The sequence below is a fragment of the Sabethes cyaneus genome, chromosome 1 (assembly GCF_943734655.1).
Source record: "Sabethes cyaneus chromosome 1, idSabCyanKW18_F2, whole genome shotgun sequence".
Classification (NCBI taxonomy): domain Eukaryota; kingdom Metazoa; phylum Arthropoda; class Insecta; order Diptera; family Culicidae; genus Sabethes; species Sabethes cyaneus.
The window spans coordinates 26,520,792-26,542,402 of record NC_071353.1 but is presented as its reverse complement, the minus strand read 5'-3'; the positions used below and the strand labels follow the sequence as shown (position 1 = coordinate 26,542,402).

At 41.3% G+C, this 21,611-nt stretch overlaps 1 protein-coding gene across 1 annotated transcript in view; it reads left to right on the top strand.

Moving 5' to 3' along the window:
- LOC128738627 (uncharacterized) overlaps positions 1–21,043 on the top strand; it is a 420,925-nt gene extending 399,882 nt beyond the window's left edge. The window contains exons 13-18 of the mRNA XM_053833956.1: positions 8,295–8,744; positions 9,387–9,543; positions 9,606–9,748; positions 9,816–10,060; positions 10,159–10,280; positions 18,536–21,043. Coding sequence (XP_053689931.1) covers positions 8,295–8,744; positions 9,387–9,543; positions 9,606–9,748; positions 9,816–10,060; positions 10,159–10,280; positions 18,536–19,182 — 1,764 coding nt within the window. The 3' untranslated portion in view covers positions 19,183–21,043. The remainder of the gene's footprint in view (positions 1–8,294; positions 8,745–9,386; positions 9,544–9,605; positions 9,749–9,815; positions 10,061–10,158; positions 10,281–18,535) is intronic.
- The last annotated feature ends 568 nt before the right edge of the window (positions 21,044–21,611 follow it).

Here is a 21,611-nt window from a genome sequence, read left to right as displayed (position 1 = left end):
TGAACGGTTGAGTGAGCAATATAATGCCTTGACACAATTCAAGTTGATGAAATCCTTAGCGATGCGGAAGACGTATCCCAAAGTTCTGGTCGCTCTGCCCACAATATAGGACATGTGCCGTCTAAACGATAACTGATTGTTCACAATAGTGCCGACATGCTTTACCTTGGATGTCACTTCATTTCATTTACCATGGAGGTTGTAGTTAAAAATTACAGGTTGATGAACTTGGGCGAAATATATAATGGAGCATTTTTCAGGATTCACGAGCATATAGTTTAAGTTACAGCTCTTGTTGAAGACAAATTGCATCGACCTTGGAGCGGAATCTTCAAATAAATCTTCTGATCGTCGGTGTAGGATCAACGAGGGCCTTATAGAACGTGGTTGAACGTCATTGAAATGCAGCAGAATGATTAACGGTCCCAAATGACTGCCTTGTGGTATTGCAGTCGAGGAGGCCGGAAACGCATGGTTGAACTGAACTGTTGAAAACCTTCAACCGTCACAATCAGTTTACCCCCTGTAAAGTAAAAACCAAAACAACGCTACACACTCCCGTCGATAGCGATACCCAACAAACACCGAAGCTGAATTAAAATGCTACTGATTTGGTCACAGCTGATTTAACTCTGAATACAGGGGGTAGACGCTGAATAAATTTAAGCAAAGGACTCAGTATTCTATAAGTGATTAAGCAGCCAACGAACGCGCTGTAAATCAGCTGCTTCACATAATAGTGTCACAAGCAGATTAGGCACATCTTCAACCTCTCCGCAACCCGTCAATTTTCTCAATAATTGTGCTATACTAGCTGAATAAACGATTTTTCATCTTGATAAACGAACCTCCCACGAAACATTTATGCGCTGATTAAATATTTGAGCAGTCATTATTATTCAGCCATAGCTGAATATGCATCGAATAAAATTTATGTAAACAATTATACAATACTTATTCAGCCGAAATTGGAGCACTTATACAACCTATTTTGTTTGTGACAGAAAGAACACTTGTTAAGCAATTATATCGCCCTTTATATAACCTCTGTGCGCCTTGTTTCCAGCTTGGCGCAAATTGGTTATTTAAAAACGCGCAAAAGTCTCTATTAAGCTCTATTGCAGCTTCGAAAGCAGCTATACGCAAGCCCGAAGCTTGATAAAGTCACCAAATGTACATGCTTAAGAGCTGAAAAAAGGTTTTTATATCTAAAACTAAACCATAGTTCAGCCAAAGGTAGAATAAATTCAGCTATAAAAGCGTTTGATCAGCCTGAAATTGATCAGCCTGAGCAGCAAGAGCAATTACTGTTTACGAGTTGGTTTAACGCGATCCAAGCTGCATAAAGTAAGCACTCAAATGGTGTTTGACCAAGCGATGTTTAAGCTACTTTAAATTTTTCCAAACCATCTTTCCTCCAAAGCTGATAAATAAGCTTAATAGCGGATTTTTCTGCTAAACAATCCTCTTCTAAACAGCCATAGACATAGAACCGTTTTACGGTTGCTTAAAGGTGTTAAAGTGGCTTTATAAACCAGTAGACGCTTTCATTAGGCTCAAAGCTTTCAAACTACTTTACAGCTACTTAAGGGTGTTCAAGTGGCTTTACAAGGTAATACCAAGCTTTCATTTGGTTCACAGCACACATACTGTCAGATCATAGAGTTTCACAATTCGACTGGCAGCAAACATATGTCAGTTATCGACATTGTCGACTGCTTCAAGTGTAAAGATATTTTCACAGTCTGTTCTGCAGATGCAGATGGGGCGGATCATACGATGAGTGCTTACCCAAGTAGCAATTTCAGGCTGATCAAACGCTTTTATAGCTGATTTTATTCAACCTGTGGCTGATCTATGGTTTGGGTTTAGAATTAAAAACCTTTTTTCAGCTCTTAAACATCTAAATCTGGTGATTTTATCAAGCTTCAGGCTAATTAATAGCTGCTTTCGAAGCTGCAATAAAGCTTAATAGAAACTTTTTTGAGCTTTTAAATAGCCAATTTGCGCAATGCTGTCAATTCTATTTTTAGAACGAGTAATAGTTTTGCAAACTGCTTTTCCATTCGCTTAATAAACGCTTCATCAACCTTTATGCAGCCAAAAAAATTTATTTTGCCGTGAACGCGATATTTTTAATTTCGAATAACTTTAATTCGTCTAAGTTAGCTAGCTAACTAAAAATGCATGTCTTTTTTCCGGGAATTGAACCCGCCATCTTTTGATCCATAGCACTCACCGTATGATCCGCCCCATTTACATCTGCAGAACAGACAGTGAGAATATCCTTACCCCTGAAGCCTAGCCCGCCTAGCCTGAGGCAGTCGATAATGTCGATAACTGACAAACTTTTGCTGTCAGCCGAATTGCGACCTTCTATGATCTGACAGTATGTGTGCTGTGAGTCGGAAGAAAACTTGGTAGAAGTTTGTAAAGCTACTTAAATACCCTTAAGCAGCTTTAAATGAGTTTGGAAGCTGTGAGCCTAATGAAAGCTTCCACTCTACACTTTAACACCTTTGAGCAGCCGTAAAACGGTTTGATGTTTATGGATGTTTAGAAGCAGATTGTTTAGGAGAAAAATCCGCTATTAAGCTTGTTTATCAGCTTTTGGGAGAGAACTGGTTTGAAAAACTTAAAGTAGCTTAAACATCGCTTAATTAAACATCATTTAAGTGCTTACTTTATGCAGCTTTGATCGCCTTAAACCAACCCGTAAACAGTCATTACTCTTGCAATTCAGCTACCGTTGTTACTTGGGCATGGATCAGAAAATGACGGTTCAATTCCCGAATAATGACGACATGCAATTTTAATTAACTTGCCTTTACGAATTCAAGTTAGGCCATTACAAATATTTTATAAAGTTTTTGTCCTTCCGGTGTTCGACCACTGAAGGGGGGGCGAAAAAAAAACAAAGTAAATTTTTTAATCGAGCAAAAAAAACATGAATTTTAAGAATTTTTATTTAAGGTTTAAACGTGAAAACCGAATCTATTCTTGCTTATAATATATACGTTATTATTTTCTATGCAAAAATGTACGAAAAAAGACAAAAACGAAGGAAAATTTTTTGGACGATTTTCGGAAATTACATTGTTCGAATTTCCATTTCTGTTTCGTGCTAGAAGCTAGAAGCTTAGAAGATTCAACTCGAAGCTAGAAGATTCAACTCGGGGACTCATTTTTCGAGTTTTTCAGACTGTAGAGCCCACAGACAATTGATTTTATAAAAAGAAATTTGACTCATATCCTACAAATTACTGTTTGCCCCCCGATTTTTCAAGCCAATTTCCAAGGGGGGGAGGGGATGACAAAAACTTTAAATATGATTTGTAATGCCCTTATTCAAAATTTAAAACATAGCATACGATGCCATAGCAAAATAAATATGACGCGTTCTATTCTTTTTTAAATTTAAAAATAAAATATTTTTTGGCTGCATAAAGGTTGAAAAGACGTTGATTAAGCGACTGAAAAAGCATTGCAATACTATTTCTCGTTCTAAAAATAGAATTGACAGCATTGTGCAAATTGGTTATTTAAAAACACGCAAAAGCCTCTATTAAGCTCCATTGCAGCTTTGAAAGCAGCTACCCAAGTAACAATTCTAGGCTGATCAAACGTTTTTTAACTAAATTTATTCAACCTGTGGCTGAACTATGGTTTAGTATTAGAAATAAAAACCTTTTTTCAGCTCTTAAACATCTAAGTCAAGCTTCGAGCTTGTTAATAGCTGCTTTGAAGCTGTAATGTAGCTTAATAGAGGCTTATGCGCGTTTTTAAATAACCAATTTGCGTAAAGCTGGAAACAAGGCGCACAGAGGCGATGTAACTGCTTAACAAGTGTCTTTCCGCCTCGAATAAAATAGGTTGTACAGGTTCTCCAATTTCGGCTGAATAAGTATTGTACAGTTGTTTACATAAATTTTATTCGATGCATATTCAGCTATGCCTGAATAATTATGGCTGCTAAAATGTTTATTTTGCGCATAAATGTTTCTTGGGATAGTCTTTCCAATCTAGCAACTGCAATAGCATGATTGATTTTGTCGAACGCGAATTTTGTTGGGCTGGGAGGTCGTAGCAACCGGCTAAACGGTGAAGAAATAATAGGACACTGCCTCTAACTTCTGATAATAAATAATAGAAGTTGGCGCAAGTGTTTCATCATGCGCCAGGCGTGAGAGTATGCTTGAAACTATCAATGTTTCCCTGTTGAATACAACAGATGTCGTTACTTCGTAGCGCATAGTGTGCATTTCCGTAACAGCTGAATTTTGCGCGACAATAAATTTACTGAACACAACACCCTTACTCTCTCATGCATCTCAGTTTCTTTTGTGTTTATCGCTAATAGCAATATAACATTTGACACCTGTACCAATAAATAGTTGGTAAACATTGTTTTTATTTATTGCATGCTGCGAAATTTAATTTTTTCGAATTGAAATGTCGCAAACAGGGCTTTTCATAAAGCCCTATAAATGTACCTTTACAGGGCTTTAGCTTTTTAGGGCTCTCGGATAGTAAGATGCTATGGAGAGGTATAGGAAATGCTTGTTTTTTATCAAAATTAGGCAGAAATCATGAAAATTAAGTATAACAGAGTAACTGTACCACAAATAACATATGATTAGTGATTGTTTTTTCAGGTAGGTAAACATAAATAAGTGAGAAATTTTGATTTTACTACCACTAGAAAAGCGCCATCTCTTGGAAAGCATTGGTTCGTATGGTGTCCTATTGGCCAAAATTGACATTTTTATGCAGTTGCGCCAGTTGAGGCTGACTGCGTCTGAGTAGCAGCCCAGCAAACATTTTCGTACGCATATCAGAGTAACAAATTAGTTATATGTACCTATATATACCATGAAAAATCGTATCTGATGCACAAAACTAGCATATGCGTACTAATTTGGAGGCCATATACGTACTACAAAATATACGGTAACAATTCAACCTTATAAATCTTTGTATGCGATAAGACCCGACTCAAAGCGATTAGTTTTATAATGCTATACAATTCTATACTGGAAGTCGCAGTTCAATCACTTGCTATCGTCAAATACGACAGAATATAAACTTGTATGTATTTCATTAGGCTATATTAACGATACTGAATTTATTAAAAGTCAATAACGATAATTTTCGTACATTGATATACGAGTTGGTGTTTGCTGGGAGGGAATCGCCCAGGTGAACGACTGAAGGTGCTTGTGCCTTAATGAAATCACTCGAGACCGTCCTTATTGGAAACGTTCTTAATCGAAACCGCCTTATTCGGGGGACTGCTGTACATTACCTTCCTTACGGCTGCACTGAGCTCGTTCGTATGAAAGCGTCATGTTACGAGCCAGCGCCAGACCAGAATTAAACCGATGTTTACCGATGCTGCAAAAAGGATGCATCGGCACAGTTAATCGACTGTTAATTGTCACTCCAGCCGTTTCGCTTACTCGCGTGTAAGCGATGGAATTGAGATTTTACTAAATGGGTATAAATACCCTGAATTTGAAAATAAACTACAGTCAGTTGACTGTTTTCCAGAAAGCTACCAGCTACCAGGACATCAAACAATCGATCGTATTTATTCCGCGATTCAAATAATGACAAAGTCCACGAATTAAAGCGTGCTAATTGAGCCACCAAGATAATCGGATATTATATGGCGACCGTGACCGGGACATTATCTTGTGGAACGATGGACAGTTTATCAAACGAACAAAAATAGAAAATTATTCAATCCGTTCACAAAATTTCCAACGTTAACGCGGCAAACAAAAACGATGTTTACTAGCTTTTCGTTGGTTCAGGTGTCTGACGTTTTTTGCGTTCGGCGATAAAAACAAAAGAAAAGGAGATACGCGAGAAAGAGCGGCATTACAATGCTGAGTAAAATTACTGTACTATACTCATCACTAAGAAACAACATCTGTTGCATTCAACTGGAAACATTAGAAAAAAGAATTCAAGATGGCATCACCATGAAGCGTCTCGTGCATTTGTTTTCCATTACCAGAAACTAGAGGCGCTGGTGTCACATCAATGCTAACTCTATGACGATGTGCCACAGAGTGACGAGATTAAGCCTTACCTTCTATGAAAATTCTATACTTATAAATTTAGCACTAATGGGGTTAGGCAGGCAGGGTACATTAACTGTTTCATAATGAAGAAATTTGCATGTATTTGTTTCGTTTCTCGGCATAGCACGGTGCCGACGGTGTGATAGCCTGACTCCGATTAACAATGGAAATTTGATGTTTGATCAAAGGGTGAGCTTTAATAGTGGCTGTACTAATTACCATTATTAATCTAAGCACTACCGCTACGTCCTACTGTGATGAGAAATGGTTCATGAAAGTGAAAATTTCATCATGACGAAAGGTTTCTGAAACCCTAACCCTAATGAGCTTCAAATTTACCTGTTACTTTTTTTTCGTTGCACAGAAATATCGTCAATTATACATCATTTGCCATCATGCAATTGCAATGCCAGTAATGCTTGCATTTATTTGAATAATAGCAGATAATTTTCTTCAAAGGTAGGCGCGCGCCGGTTCAAGGGTTAAACGTTACCCTTTTTCCAGCAAACATGAAATTTTTTCGTTCATAGAGCCACGCGTATCATGAAAGGAAAAGTCACCACCCCTCTAGGAAACAAGAGTGTCGAAACGTTCCGAGCGCAAGGCCAGGGTGAACGCATTTGCTTTTAATTAAGGCCATAAAAATCTTATTATTTCCCCTGATGAAGAACCTTGCAAATGGGTACCATTTCGGTGCTTCCACCGGATTTTTTCGCGCGAAGGGTGAAAATGAATCCAGTGGGAATATTCATGGATAGAACCAGTGCCTAGCGGTGATGACTAGTGGCGGCAATTCATAGGTCCAATATAGCTATATGATTTCCCTTTGGCTTTAGCTTGTTTCCATTTTGTACCATCCGGGGGCACATTATTAGGTATCTCTCAACTGGGAAAATGTGTTGAAACAAGAAGAAACAGAATTTTCGGACACATTACAAACGGGAAATGAGCACCACTATAATAATACGCCGGGAGTGAACCTTATCGAGCAGTCGGCATCTCTTCATTACCGCCCTTTATCGTGCTTTTTATCAACTCAATAAACGTTATCGTTATCCATGATGAAACGAACCCAGCAGAGGATCTCGTCAGAAGGCACGCTATCGTCAGTGCTATCGTCCTCTCAATCGCAGTTTAATCTTCAGACGGAAGCATCTTGCCGTCGCCGCTGACCGTCATTGCTCAAGGAACTGCGAAAATGTGTGTTTTAAAATAATCCCGGATGGCCGGACTACCCCATAATGGACGGCCGTAAATAAAGATGAGGTTTGCGATTTACGGTGTTATTATCAAATAGGATATAGTTAGGGAGAGAAATGGAGATGGTATTTCTCTAAGCTTGGCATCATCGGCGTTCCGAATTAAATTCCGAATTCCATTGGTTTTCGCTTCTGATCTACTGGAATAACCCAAACTGCTAACAGTTTAAAATCTAAATCTAAAGCTGTTAAATGGTAATGTTTTCATTCCTTATGTATTGTTTCCAAAGTTTTGGTTTAGGTAGCATTTGAATAGATTGGATTTAGATTAAGAGACAATTTGAAAGAAAAATTGATTTTTTGCCTTGTGTAGAAACAATTTACTTCATTACTGTTTTATTTCAATGTTACTCAGTTTTTAGTAAACTCGAAAGATTTCCATCATCTCGGGATGCACCGCTTGCAATTGTCACATTGCATTGCAGTTGAGTCCCAAGCCAATCTACTATGTAACATTCGAAAATCACAATTTACAACACCGTTCAATTGCACGGAAAGTTTAATCCTGCGAAACCAACCGACGACGACGATGACGACGACTACCCGTAATTCAATTCAAACTCTTTAATCACGAGATAACATTCAGCAAATCCCCATTCTGCAATGCAAATACTCCGAAGAAGCCAAGTCCGAATAATGAAAATAAATTTCTCAACTCATTTATCATCGTTTCCACTCGGCGGTGGTCCCCACTTCTTAGTAACAGCGAATCTCTAGGGTTTGCCGGAGCCCACGGGATCGTCAGTTCTCGTCGTTAGGCTGCAGCCCTTCACTACACTACAACATTCGGTTCCCGAGAGGTGCAATATTTCTCTCTTAGCCACTGTGTGTCGTCCCTTTCCGATGCGGTCCCCATTTGTTATTGCTAGTTGTGCAATAGAAAAATCTCTTTATCCTTTTTCTGTGTCTTACTATTTTATATTTTCTCTTCTGCCTGCGCACGTAGATTGGCACAAATAATTGCACTGCCCGTTATCGCACCCTGAGCGGTGGCCTGGGCGACGAGTCACCATCGCCCTCACCGACGCCGTCCTCGGAGTACGACGACATCCTGCTGCAGAAGCAGCTACAGCTCAAAGTGGACCAGCAGCAGAATGGCGGCGGAGGAAGTTCCGTTGGCAGTGGCCACAGTGGGACCGGTGGTCTGCCCTTGTCCGGAGGGAGTAATGGCTCCGGTGGTGGAAACAGTGGCAGTGGCAGCGGAGGTGGTGGCGGAGGAGGAAGTGGAGGAGGACTGGGAGTCGGTGGTGGCGGCAGTAGTACAAAGAATGGAGTCAATAATCTCAAGAACCTGAAGGCGGCAAAGAATCGGAACAATCTATCATCGTCTTTGGCGCTGGCGGCTTCGCACAATAAAAACTTAACGATAAGTCAACAGATAGCTTTAGTACATCATGTAAGTAGCTCTACGCATCGTTTTTCATTCTTTTTTTGCTGTTTCTCCAGTTCACCACTTATCGCATTATTTGACTTATAACGCTTTTTATTATTTAAAGTTTGATTTTTTTGCGTTCATTCTCTATTCCTTCTCGTTCAAACGATTATCTGCTCTCGAGGCAAGCTTCTGGAATTTTTTTTGCCTTTCGCACCGACAGCTTTGCAGTGGAATAATGAATTTTCCCATGAGACTTTTCTTCCACTTCAACTGGCAGCTGTTGCCTGAGCGGAAGGCGAAGAATTTTTCATCTTCGCCCGTTCATCCGCTTCTTGCTATTATGCAATGCAAATTTTTCATCTCGTTGATATTTCTTCGCGGAGAAAATCCGACAGGATGATGAAATAACAAGCGTCATGAGGGTCGTGCGCGGCGAAGAGCGGAAGCTCGTTTCCGGTTTGTTTGCCGCAACTTAAATTTCAGAACGAAAACGTACTTGCGATCTTTTTTACCGCACGATGTTGAACTGTCCCTTTCCTCTTACCGAACCGGAGATTCCTGATTACCCAGAACTGGGTCACTTAATTACTTCCATAAAATTATATTCTGTAACCCAAAGAATAGCGAGTAATATTTTTTTATTGACTATGTTTTTCCTTGCAGTCCAGTGACACTAGGACATCGCCAAAGGACCATTTACTGAACTCCGGCAACCGGAATAATAGGGATTATAGTAACTGTCTCGATAGTATCAGCGACCAGACGACGTTCCAGCATTCGGCCAGTTCGGTGGAGAGCTTGCCCAGTGCATCCGGATCCAGTGAGTAAAGTTTTCCTAAGCATTCAACTGGTGTTTCATTGTTTTCTGTTTCATCGGCACAGGCACTCAGGCACTGGTCCGACCTGGAAGTCCTCACAGTTCCCTTTCGGCGGAGGACCGCACAACCGTTATTCCCATCTGCCGGGCGATCGCACTGATCGATAGCAATCCAAACCCGTACGACAAGGAAGCACTCAGGTTCAAGGTATAGCATAACTTCAAGTTAAAGTTATAAAAACAATTCTAACATTAGCTCATTTGAATTCACGCAGAAAGGTGACATCATAGACGTCCTTTCGATGAACGCGTCCGGTGTGTGGCGAGGCTACGCAAACGGTCGTCTTGGGCACTTCAAGTTCATTAGCGTGGAAGTGTTGCCGGACCATCCTGTCAAACCGTACGCCTCCGGCAAGCTGCTCAGTCGAAACCGGCTACCGACAAGCTGCCCGACCAGCGTCGAAGAACTGCTGCTACGGATAGGGCTGAAGGAGTACACTTCGGTGTTTGTGTTGAACGGGTGGGTTTGAAGTACCGATCTTCGATCAGTTTTATCTAAGCGTTCAATGTTTGAAACGCTGAACTGTCTGTTTATTTCTATTGTTTGTCTTAAATCAGGTATGAAGATTTGGAGCTGTTCAAGGAACTTGAACCTTCCGATTTGGATTATCTGGGCATCGGGAACACGGAGCACCGGGCCAAACTGCTGGCGGCTGTACAGCTTTTGCACGATTTGGACTGTGAGTATTCTCTTTTTACTATTAATCGTTTTAATAGTTAATAGTTTTCAAATGTTTGTTTGGGTATTCCATGCCTTCAATCTAGCTTTTATTTAAGATCAAAAATTTATCATAATAACCGCTGGGATTGGCGCTTTGAAGGCGTATATAAGTTCACCCGGACTTGCTATAACTTGTTTCGCCTCTGTACATCAGCGTTTAGTCTATTGTCACAAAATACCGACCAATCTTCAACAGTTGTTATTTAGATAACTCTTCCTCTCTATAAAAGAACAATCAACGAATTTTATACTGTTCCGTCTGTAACTGAATTGTTCCTAATCTGTTACCGCTTGGTCATCTCTAATCGCTAAGAATTTTTGTGTAAAAGTAGAAATTTCTTTTGCTTTTCTGTTATATTTCTATACCAGTAAACTGTCGACTTTCGTTACAAACTTTTAAAACTATTGAAAAATAACAAACATTGTTTAATAAAAAAAAATTCATCGTCATGAATGGTTGACTTGACCGGCTGACACAAGCATGGGAGTGCTTTGTCGATAACGGAAAATTCTGCATTTCGCTCAAAAACGGGGGGCTCTTAATGTTGCTAAATTTTTCTCTACTTAGATTCGGTTGATTTTAATTTCGCACTCTTTTTCGAGTATTGATGCCATTTGTATTAGTACCACAACTTTAAACACTTTTTTGAACCCAGTTTTGAACCAACTGAACTTTCAGCTAAAGTTCATAATAACATGCAGATACTTTTAATCAAGAGACATTTATAATTTTAATCAAGAGACATTTATATATTTTAAAAAGTGATTCAAAACGAAATGTCTTTGCTATATTTCTGGACTTATGAACGAATTTCATCTTCATTTCATGCAAAGGCGTAACTAAAACTTTGGGTCCTTTGCGAAACCGCAGACTGGCATCCTTGCAATCAACTCTGACAGATGAGTTTTGTGTAAACAAGTTAGTGTTTATTTAGTAGGCGAAAACCGAAAACAGAATTTTTTTAATCTGTGCTGAGTTTAATTTTTTAAGCCGTCTGTAAATGTAAATAAATTACATGCCAAGCTGATATTTGCAGCATAGGTATGTACTATAAATGAAACATTAACTCGGCGATTTAGAGAATATGGAGGTGAATCTGAGTAAGAGGAACATATCAGCAAAGGAATTGCCAAAGCAATTCTAGCAGCGTCTAAGTTGACAAACCTTTTTTCTTGCCGTTTGTTCATTTTCGTTAGAGAATTTAAAGTACAATCCTTCAGAGTACATATTGCTTATTGGTAATTGAACAGTATAGTACAAATCGACTGTCACTTTGTACAGTTGTGTACTTTGTAAGGTTGTTTCATGAGATGAGTTGTCAACATAAAAATAAGAGACGGGTAAATTTCGTACCAAAAGTCTAATCATTAACGAAAAACTGTGACTTCTAATATCACCCTTTACTTAGCACACTGAAACAACAAGGTACCTCCATCGATTCCAAAAAAAAACAAAATAGAATAGCGTAAAGTGAGAAAAACAAACTGCAAAGTTATAGTGTTATCTTCTTAAACAATTGAATCGCTTATCTTTTGTTTAGTATCATGAAATCGGGAGTTTTTGTGTTTTCAGAACACCTACCCAAAATTATTTTATCGTATTTTTAGTTAGTTTGCTATTAGTGTGATACATGTATGCTTCTGCCGTGCCTGATGAAATGCACAGCGCGCTCAAATCAAAATGAACCGCGCCCGGTTTCCGTGTTGTATTTTAGGCACCGTCCAGGGAACCAATAGGCATTAACATAAGCAGCAAATCAACCGCTTATTGGTATATCTGGCATTTTATACTGCATGTTGCTGCTCATTAAATTTTTGACAATTTTTGACTGTAAATTAGCACTTACAATTCTATTCAAACTTTTCTTGTCGGTAATAAGCTGCAACTAAGCTTTATCAGCACTATAAGAGGGTTAACATTAGCAGTAAAGTAGCCGTATATTTTGCCAATTGTTTTTACATAGCATTTAAGGGGGCATAGTACTTTTTACACCATATTTTTGGCCTTAATTCAAATTTTTTTTTTCTCGATAGCGCGAATAGCGAATCGATTCGGATTTTTTGCATTCTAGACAACTTTTGTCGTAAGACTATTACGGCAAGGTTTGGCTGGGTAGGGTGTCATTTCAAAAAATCTTTCTCGAAAAGTGGTCAGGTTTGAACGCTAATAGCTTAGCGGTTTCCCGATCGATTTTCAATATTTTTGCACCAATCGATCGCAACATCTTCTAAGAATTGGCTCAAATAAGGAACGCTATTATTTCGTAATAGTACACTATTGAAAAACTGAAAATAATGAAGCATTGTCCAACTAGAAATCCTCGCACCTTGATTGGTCGAAGAAAAGACGTCATCATGATTTGCACGTGTTTTTTGCAACAAAGTGACAGATACTCCTCGTCCCAATAGGTCGAAGATTCTTTACGGCGCTTAAACATATTCCAATTTGATATATGTGCTTGGGAAGTACCTCAGAGTGCAAAACCACCCTTCTTCAACCGATGTTATCGTTTCAGTATTAAACTTAGTCCAATGTGATGTCCTGAAGGTAAACAATCATCTTAAAGTATAAAACCACCCCTTTTCTTCAGTCGCCTATCGCCTTAAACATTTCAGATTGAAATTAGTCCAAATTGATGTCCTGAAGGTGAAACGTCATCGAAAAGTGAGCAGTCATCTTTTCCTTTTGCCAGATTGTATCCATATAGGCACTGCAAGAATTTTTTCGAAACTGTTGTCTTGTGAGCGTTTAGACAAGATGACGGTTTATCCTGCATGCTGTTCAGTATCGCTCTTGAAGGGGTGATCCGACGTGCGGTCATCGAAATGAGAGGCACGATTTTTACCAAGGGTAGCCAACTTCTAGGCATTGCAGATGACTTCGATATCATAGCCAGGAACTTTGCGACGGCGGAGGCAATCTAAGCCAGACTGAAAGCGGAGTCTAGGAGAATTGGGCTAATGTTAAATGCGTCGAAGACCAAATACATGAAAGGAAGAGGCTCAAATGAAACAGACGCGCGTCTCCCATGGACAGTAACCGTTGACGGCGACGAACTAGAAGTGGTAGAGGAGTTCGTGTATTTGGGATCGCTGGTGACCGCGGGAAATCGGGCCACTTTGCCCTTCGTAAAACGCTACGATCAGGAAGCATACACCGCCACACGAAGCTAACAATGTACAAAACCCTTATTAGACCGGTAGTTCTTTATGGACTGGAAGCCGTGACGCTGCTCACGGAGGACATACGCGCCCTTGCCGTGTTCGAGCGGAAAGTGCTGCGGACGATATTTGGCGGAGTACAAACTAAAAGCGGAGAGTGGCGGAGGCGTATGAATCACGAGCTACAGGCACTGCTTGGGAAGATTCCCATCGTACATCTAGCGAAAGTTAGCAGGCTACGGTGACCCGGACACGTCGTAAGGATGCCGGGCGACAGTGCGACGAAAATAGTCCTCTTCAACAACCCCACCGGCACCAGGAACAGGAGGGCCCAACGTGCACGATGGCTCGACCAGCGATTTGCGACTTCTGAGACGACTAGGTAATTGGCGACGAGTGACCCAAGACCGAGTTGAATGGAGACGAGTGCTTGAAACAGCACGAGTCTCCCCGACTCTATGCTGAAGAAGAAGAAGAAGAAGAGACGTGTATTTTGATTGCCTTAGTAAAGCTCATTGGTTTCTTGAACGGTTTTTAACACTTCGAAAACACTCGGTATCACATACACTAGCTTCGTAAAAGTACTTCGGAAATCTGCAGGATGATCAGCGTGAATACGTGTCTTTGGGCTAGCATTAGTATTTCGTATTCCCTTTTCTATCTCATTTACTCACACGGTCAATTGCAATAAATATGCGGCACCTCCATGCGTGTTTTTGCAAATTTGAAAGTACTCGCTTACGTGTAAGGAGCGTGTAAGCTCGGCTAATTAACCCACAAAATTGTGATTCGTCTGGAACGCAGACGTAATCACGAATGGATTTTCACTCAATTCCTGTCTTCTCGCTGGGCCTCATCTGTTCACGCCGGTGCTGGTTACCATTCTCAACAATGTTTCGCGAGTGCTGTTGCGCAATATGTCCGCCCGTACCGAGGATCAGTCAACGTTTCTTGAGGTGGGATGAAGGAGGAAAATGAACTCAACGTTTACAACGTATGTACCTCAAAGTACTTATGCAGGAAATCTGGCGAACGGGGTTGGGATGACAACGGAAGTGACAGAATTCCTTCCGGAAATTGAACATTTAAAGATTCCACGCTGCTACAGAATTCAAACGACTGTTACACCTCAGACGGAGATACAGCTTTCCCAGGAAGCTGACAAGACTGATTAAGGCCACGATGGATGATGTTCGGTGCTGTGTGAGGATCTCGGGCGCGTTATCAAGCCCGTTTGAAACAAGCAGAGGACTTTGACAAGGCGATGATATTTCCTGTCTCCTGTTCAACATCGCTAGGAGGTCTTATGAAACGTGCGGAGCACGTTTTTCGCTGACGACGTGGACATTGTCGGAAGGATGTTCCAGGCGGTTGCTGGGCAGTATACCAAACTGAAACCTGAAGCAGTAAAGGTTGGATTAGTGGTGATTACGTCTAAAATCAAGTACCTGCTAGCAGGTGGAACCGAGTGCAATCAAACTCGCTTAGGTAATAGTGTGGTAGTCGACGGGGACGAGTTCGAGGTGGTGGATGCATTTTTATACCTCGGGTCGTTGATGACGCCGAATAACAACTGCAGCAGAAAAATACGCAGACGTATTCTTGCCGGAAGTCGTGCTTACTTCGGACTCACGTAGTCCTCTACGGGCACGGAACGTGGACAATGCTCGACGGGGACATGAAAACACTGGCTGTTTTTGAACGCCGTGTATGTAGTGACCATCTTTATCGATGTATGTGAGAACGGTGTATGGTAGAGAAGGATGAACCACGAGCTGGTGTAGCTCTTCGGCGAACCCAGTAACCAGAAAGTTGCTAAAGCTGGAAGGGTACAATGGGCGGAACTTGTTGTGAGAATGCCGGACAACAATCCCGTAACAATGGTTTTCGACTCGAATCCGGTTGGTACCAGACGCAGAGGTCCGCAAGGTGCTCGATGGTAGATTAGACCAAGTGGAGCATGGCCTGGAAAGCGTGGGATAGTCAAGAAATTGGAGACGGACAGCCTTGGACCGAGTTTGTTGGCGGAAAATTATTATGCAGGTCAAATTCTGAGGGACATCGCACCGAGATAAGTAAGTAAGTACGTAGATACAGTTGCACATCTCCGTAGATGTAAGCGAAAATGGTATGGCGGAGGCAGTCTATCTTCCTTTCGTAGAAAACGGAACGGTTGAATGCTCACCCACACTCTTCGCTGCAATGAGAAGAGTCGTGTAGCCCCTTTCAAGTATCTAACCATCCCTCGATTGGAGCTTGTAGTGGCACGTATTGGTGCCAGACTATCCGTCTCCGTTATTAATTATTCATAGAAATCTCCCAGCGCATCTACTGACCAGACTCCAGAAACGTACTCTCCTGGGAACGTACCGATCCCCGCAAATACAGCGCATTCGTGACAGCAAAGGTCAGTGATATTCTGGACTTGTCAAGCGTTGCAGAATGGCGATGGCGATTCCAACGTAGTGGAATGTCGCGAACGAGGGTACAAAATGGCATTGTCCTCCATCGGGTGTCCTCCATGATGGGTGACAGCAGGTGGTTCTGAATTCTTTTGGCAGGGTAAGAGGAGCGGCCAGTGATACTTGTTATGTTAGCGAAACCTGCAGAGCAGCTGCGCGCATGTGTCAACGTGCACATTGAACCTGCGATAAATTTTCGTACCTGGAGCAGATAAAAACACACATCCGAAAAAGTTCTCCAACATCTCTAGATGCTTCACAAGCGAAGAAATTCACCATGCAGAACAATTCTCCAACGCAGCGACAATGTGACACTTTCCAAACGAAGCCCGCTTTACAAACTGAGCCCGTACCTCGACGACAGACGACAGCTGCGTATGCACGGCAGACCAGGAATGTGTAAATTTCTAACACCAAATACTGTCAACCCTATCATTCTTTTACTCGGCCACCCGGTTACGTTCTTACCATCAAAGGTTTCACGAGTTGGTGATTAACGAGGTTCGTCAGAAGTATATTACTGGCTTCGAGCGAGAGCTGAAGCACAAGAGGGCGTAGGAGCTCATGTCTTCGACAGCCATCTGGTGCAGCAATCTGCTAGTGTCTCCCCACATGGGAGGAAACTGGGACCAGCTTGTTCAATCGGTGAAGCGTATCTTCGCAGAGTTTTGGTTACCACGTCCCCCGATAGAGGAAGAGTTAAAGAATACGTTAGTTGAGGTTCAAGGCATCCTGAATGCAACCCCGCTTACTCACGTTTCCATAGAGGATGAGGTAACTCCCGTTCTTACCCTAAATCACTGGTCGCTACTTACTAGACACTATCGACTGCTTACACCATGGACTGAGGTGGACGATAACTCAATCGCTTTCAGTCGTGGCTGGCATTTATCCCAGCAAATGGCGGACCACTTCTGGAAGAAGTGGGTGCAACAATACTTACCGGAGAATAGGGAAAACGATATTGTGTTGATTGCGAACCCAGATCTACCGAGGAACTGTTAGCCTAAAAAACCTGTTATTGGCACGCTAAACCGAGATTTGCCCATTCAAATAGCGAAAGGTGTGTACGAAAGACTGTCTATTAAGGTTTCGTTGCTCGACGTATTAGGAAAGGAGGAGTTAGCGGACTCAGAGATGGAATCAGCAACCTGTGGGGGGAAGTGTCAATGGAGTGTCACCCCATGGATTAGAATGCATCGAACGAACCCCAATTGAAATAGCCCTGCAATCGAACAAGAGCTGATTGTGTCACTGCTGAGACTGTCATAAAGGCAGTTCCGATAAAAACATAAACAAAACATACGAAACAACGAGAAGACGTGAAAGTGTGATGAAATCATTTCTTTATATCTTGAATCTATTTTAAAGTTATTCTGGTTTTGGAAACTTTTGTTCAAAAATTAAAGAGAAGCTAAAAGGTTAAAGAGAAACCCGTACGTTTTCGTTCGAACGAACATGCTTGCGTCTCTTTTAGACTCTCCGTCCTATTTTCCCGACCACTACGACAAGTATTTTGTGAGCTCTAGTATTTAGCTATCAGTCACGGTCGTCGTTCTCGCTCGTCATTGCAATCCAGTACTTTCTACCTCATTACCCGCGAGGGTCTGCACTCTTATCCGGGGATGTAAGCGATGGCGTAGGTTAAAGAGGAAAAGAATAAGTGAATCCAAATCGATATCCAAACATTTTAGTGTGCCGCTCGCGGTCATGAGCTGTTGGCTTCGTAAGTGGACTGTGCAGAAAGAGGCTACGAGGTTGTGCACTTGCAAGTGTGTTGGCAGCAGAATGTATGCATACATCATCAGGGGTTGCTTGCCGTACGCTTGTGTCAGTGGAGTAAGCATTGGATGCTATGATTCACATCAGAGATGCCAATGTTTTTTCAGGATTATCTAGACTTTTTGGTGTGCTTCTTAATGTATTGACAATCCGCTCTTTCATCCTGATCTTAGGAAAAATCTTGATTGCTATGCATCTGAATTATAAACCTATAGAAACTTAATTACCGTTTCTCTACTCTTCAGCGTTTCACTAGAAATTCGAGGAAAAAACAATCCTGAGTTATTTTGGTTATTGTTCCATTTGCACCCTGAGTTAAAAAAAACGTGGCATCTCTGCTTCTCACGCTCGATTTGCAACATTACTCTTCTTAAGGAGCTTATTTAGCGAAGATAAATTGCATTGCCGCCATCCCAGTAGAATTTGAACTCGATCTTATAGTGCCACGTTACAGCAAACTGCAAGTCTTTTTGAAGAAATTTGCTGAAGACTCGAACTCTTTTCATTTTTATATAGCTGTGATATACTGCAGTGTCACCTCTTTTGCGTGATATTTCATAATGTTATTTGACATTGTTTCGGTTGGTAAACAACTTTACCAAAAACACTTCATTCACTGTCGCAAATATACGACAGTATTTGACATGTTAAGCAATTTTGAGGAAGACGCAACTTGTTCAGAACTTTGCTTAAACAGACGGTGACAGGCAACAGCACCAACTATGCGACACAATTTTAAATTCAACATTAGTCGAATCATCAGAAGCACTTACAGTTCCTTTTTCTTTCTCTTCCTCTCTACCAACAGCCACCTCGGACGGGGAAGTGGCCGGTTCGAGTTCGGAGAACGACGAAGGCCTCCGGTTGGGCCACGGCGGAAAGGGTGGTTCGGTGGGTCAGCATCATCACCATCACCATCACCAGACGTCCCCTTTTGGACGGCGGCACTTCCCTCGCGATTCGGGCTGTTACGAGGGTTCCCCGGTGCCGCAGTCCACGCCGAACAGTACCGTTGGCCTTCCGAATCACATGTTGCTACAGCATCACCAGCAGCAGCAGCAGCAACAACAGCAACAGCAGCCGCTGCAACAACTCCTACAGCAACAACACCATCAGACTCAGCAGCATGGCACCAGTTTGTCCGATACGGATACTAACAATTTGGACTCGGTGGTAGCGCAGTGTTCAAATGAAATTCTGAAGCGAGTGGAAGGTTCTCGACGGTTCAAGGATGACCCGAAATTCGTTCTCAGTGGCAGCGGCGTCAAAACGATGAACCGAGCCACCAAGAAGGGGGGTCTGTTGGGCGGTGGCGGTAACGGTGCCGGGGGAGATGATATGACGATACGGAGCAGTGGAGGAAGTGGCGGGGGAGGAGCTTTAAGCGAAAAGTCCAGCGATTCCGGTGTTAGCAGCAGCAGTCTGTCGTCCGGACCGATGAAGAACAATCTTTAGCGGCAGTTTCTGCTGGTCACTGGCGAGCGGTAGATGCAGGGAGGGAGGTGACCGATAGCCAGACAAGTGAGATGAGTGGGGGATTGCCGGGTAAAAGTGGGTGAGTAGTAAAACTTCATCACGAAAAAAGCGTACTGCCAAACAAAACCAAAAGACGAATCAACGTAGAGTTGTTATTGATAAATTTAGTACTTTTAAGATGTTTTTTTATGGGGAAAACTAACGTAAACCGGCCGTATTTTCACTAGCAACGACGGGAGCGGTTCACAGCACAGTTTTTTTATGCGATGTCTAGTTTAAATGCCTCTTCAAGAGGAGATTTCCGTGCAGTCTATGTTTTGCAGTTGTTACTAAAACATGCGTTGATCTACTCCGGCGCAGCATGCATTTTGTATCGCCTGACAACGCAAGCAAATGTTAGTTTACTAATATTTTGTCCTAACTTAAGTCATGCCTAAGCAACACAATGAATCGATAGCGACGTAGAAACAGCAAGTTGTGATATAATTCTATCTTTTGTTTGTGGAAAACTTTGTTTTCTCTTTGTTGAAAAATGATACTGTCTGTATATTTGTGTAAAGAATCTTTGTTGTGTAAAGTAATCTGGGTATCGATAGAAACCCCGTCAGGTACAAACCATTAAAAGATAAGTTGTGGGAAATCTTTGTGTACAAATTTGAGCAAATGCGTTCTGTCTGCTATGGTTTAGGAAGCCCGAGCTTTGCGTTTTTTATAAAATGTTAAATTTTGTTTCGTGTCCCAGCCGAGGTTTAACTAGCAGCTTGTTTGATAGAAAACAGAAGAAAAGCAATAACAGAGTTTAGAAGAATGTCGATCGAAGAACGAGTGTTTTTTTGTAAAAAGAACGCAAATCATTAGTCATTTTAAATCGGCCAAATCAAGCACGGCTTCAATGTGTGGAAAAAATCGAAATTTAGTAGGACAATTGTGTAAATATTCAAAACCTATACGAATAGTAAACAAATATTTAGCGCTATTTGAAGTTAGCAACTCTCAACCTTTCGAACGTAATGGAAAATTGACCTTCTTCCAGGATAAATCCGCATCCCAAATAATCGTTTAATGCAATTGGAAAACAAAACAAATATCAGCTCCGTTTAGTGATACTCTAATAGTGAAATATTCATTTTCCGGTAGCATCTAGAAATCTTGGTGTGATAATGAAAACGAGAAAATCAATAACCCAGTAGATACCATAAGCTAAGCAATCGTAAACTCGATGAGAGGGACAGGGTTTCAGCAGTGTAATTAAACTATAACTTTTAAACAAAATTCCAACATCAAGGGTCGAATATTACCGTTTTAGACGTGCTGTTGCCCGGGTCATCTCAGCATGGTTGATTTGTGTAGAGTGTTAGAAGCGTACGCAGAGCAGTAACAAAATAGCATCTAATCCGGTTGATTTTTGTTGTACCGCATTATTCTGTTTCACTATATGAGAAATGATAGGAGGAAGAAGAAAAAAAAAGAGTTGATACACCGGACGGAGTGTTGAAAAGCGTTGACGGTATGTACTTCTAACGATAACGAACGAGTGGAAGTTTCGAGAGCGGAAGGAAGTAAATGTGCTGGTTGTAGTAGAATGACTGCGTAGCTAGAATTTCTCCATTGTTTGTACATTTATTGGATTTTGTAAGAAACAAATTTTATTAAATCGAAATTCCCGTTGTAAATAATTGGACAAAAACGTAATTTATTGAAGCAAACTATGCCAATCTAAAGCCAGAAAAACAAAACGAATCAAAAATTCTCTAGCAAACAAAAAAATGCAAAGCAAAGTTCGATTATTAGTCACGTCTATTCTAACATGAAAATGATGGCAAAAGGAAAAATAAATTCAATTCTGAACTATAGACATGTGCGTGTGTGTGCTTTTGCGTCTGTGAGGTTATTCCATATCTTCAACATGTCCGAAGGACCCGTTCGCGCAGGAATTCACCAACCTGCAAGATATTTTCAGTATTTTAAATGGTTGGGTTACCACCGGAATAGAGGTAAGATTCAAGGTTACTCATGGTAACGAGGGGTTTAATTTACGTCACCCAAAGCTAACACAATCATTTATGCAAGCTGAATTTTCGTTATTCGTTTTGAACAGAACCGATGAAAATGGCAAAATGATGACCGGAGAATGAATGCTTGGAACAGCACGTTATTCCTCATCATGCACCTTTATCAAGTCTCTGCATGCTGATCAATCAATACCAACACCGGCCACGTCTGAATGCGGGTCCTGGTGGGAAACGAATGTTAGTCCAATACTTGTTGCTACCATAGACCAGGAAATCTTCTGCATTGTCACAAGCATTTCGGGAATGGAACTTTTATTAGTAGAAGGGGGAATAGATCAGGATTCAGCTTGATGGACGAGCGCGATGCCTCTTAACGATTAGCTCGAATATTCGACT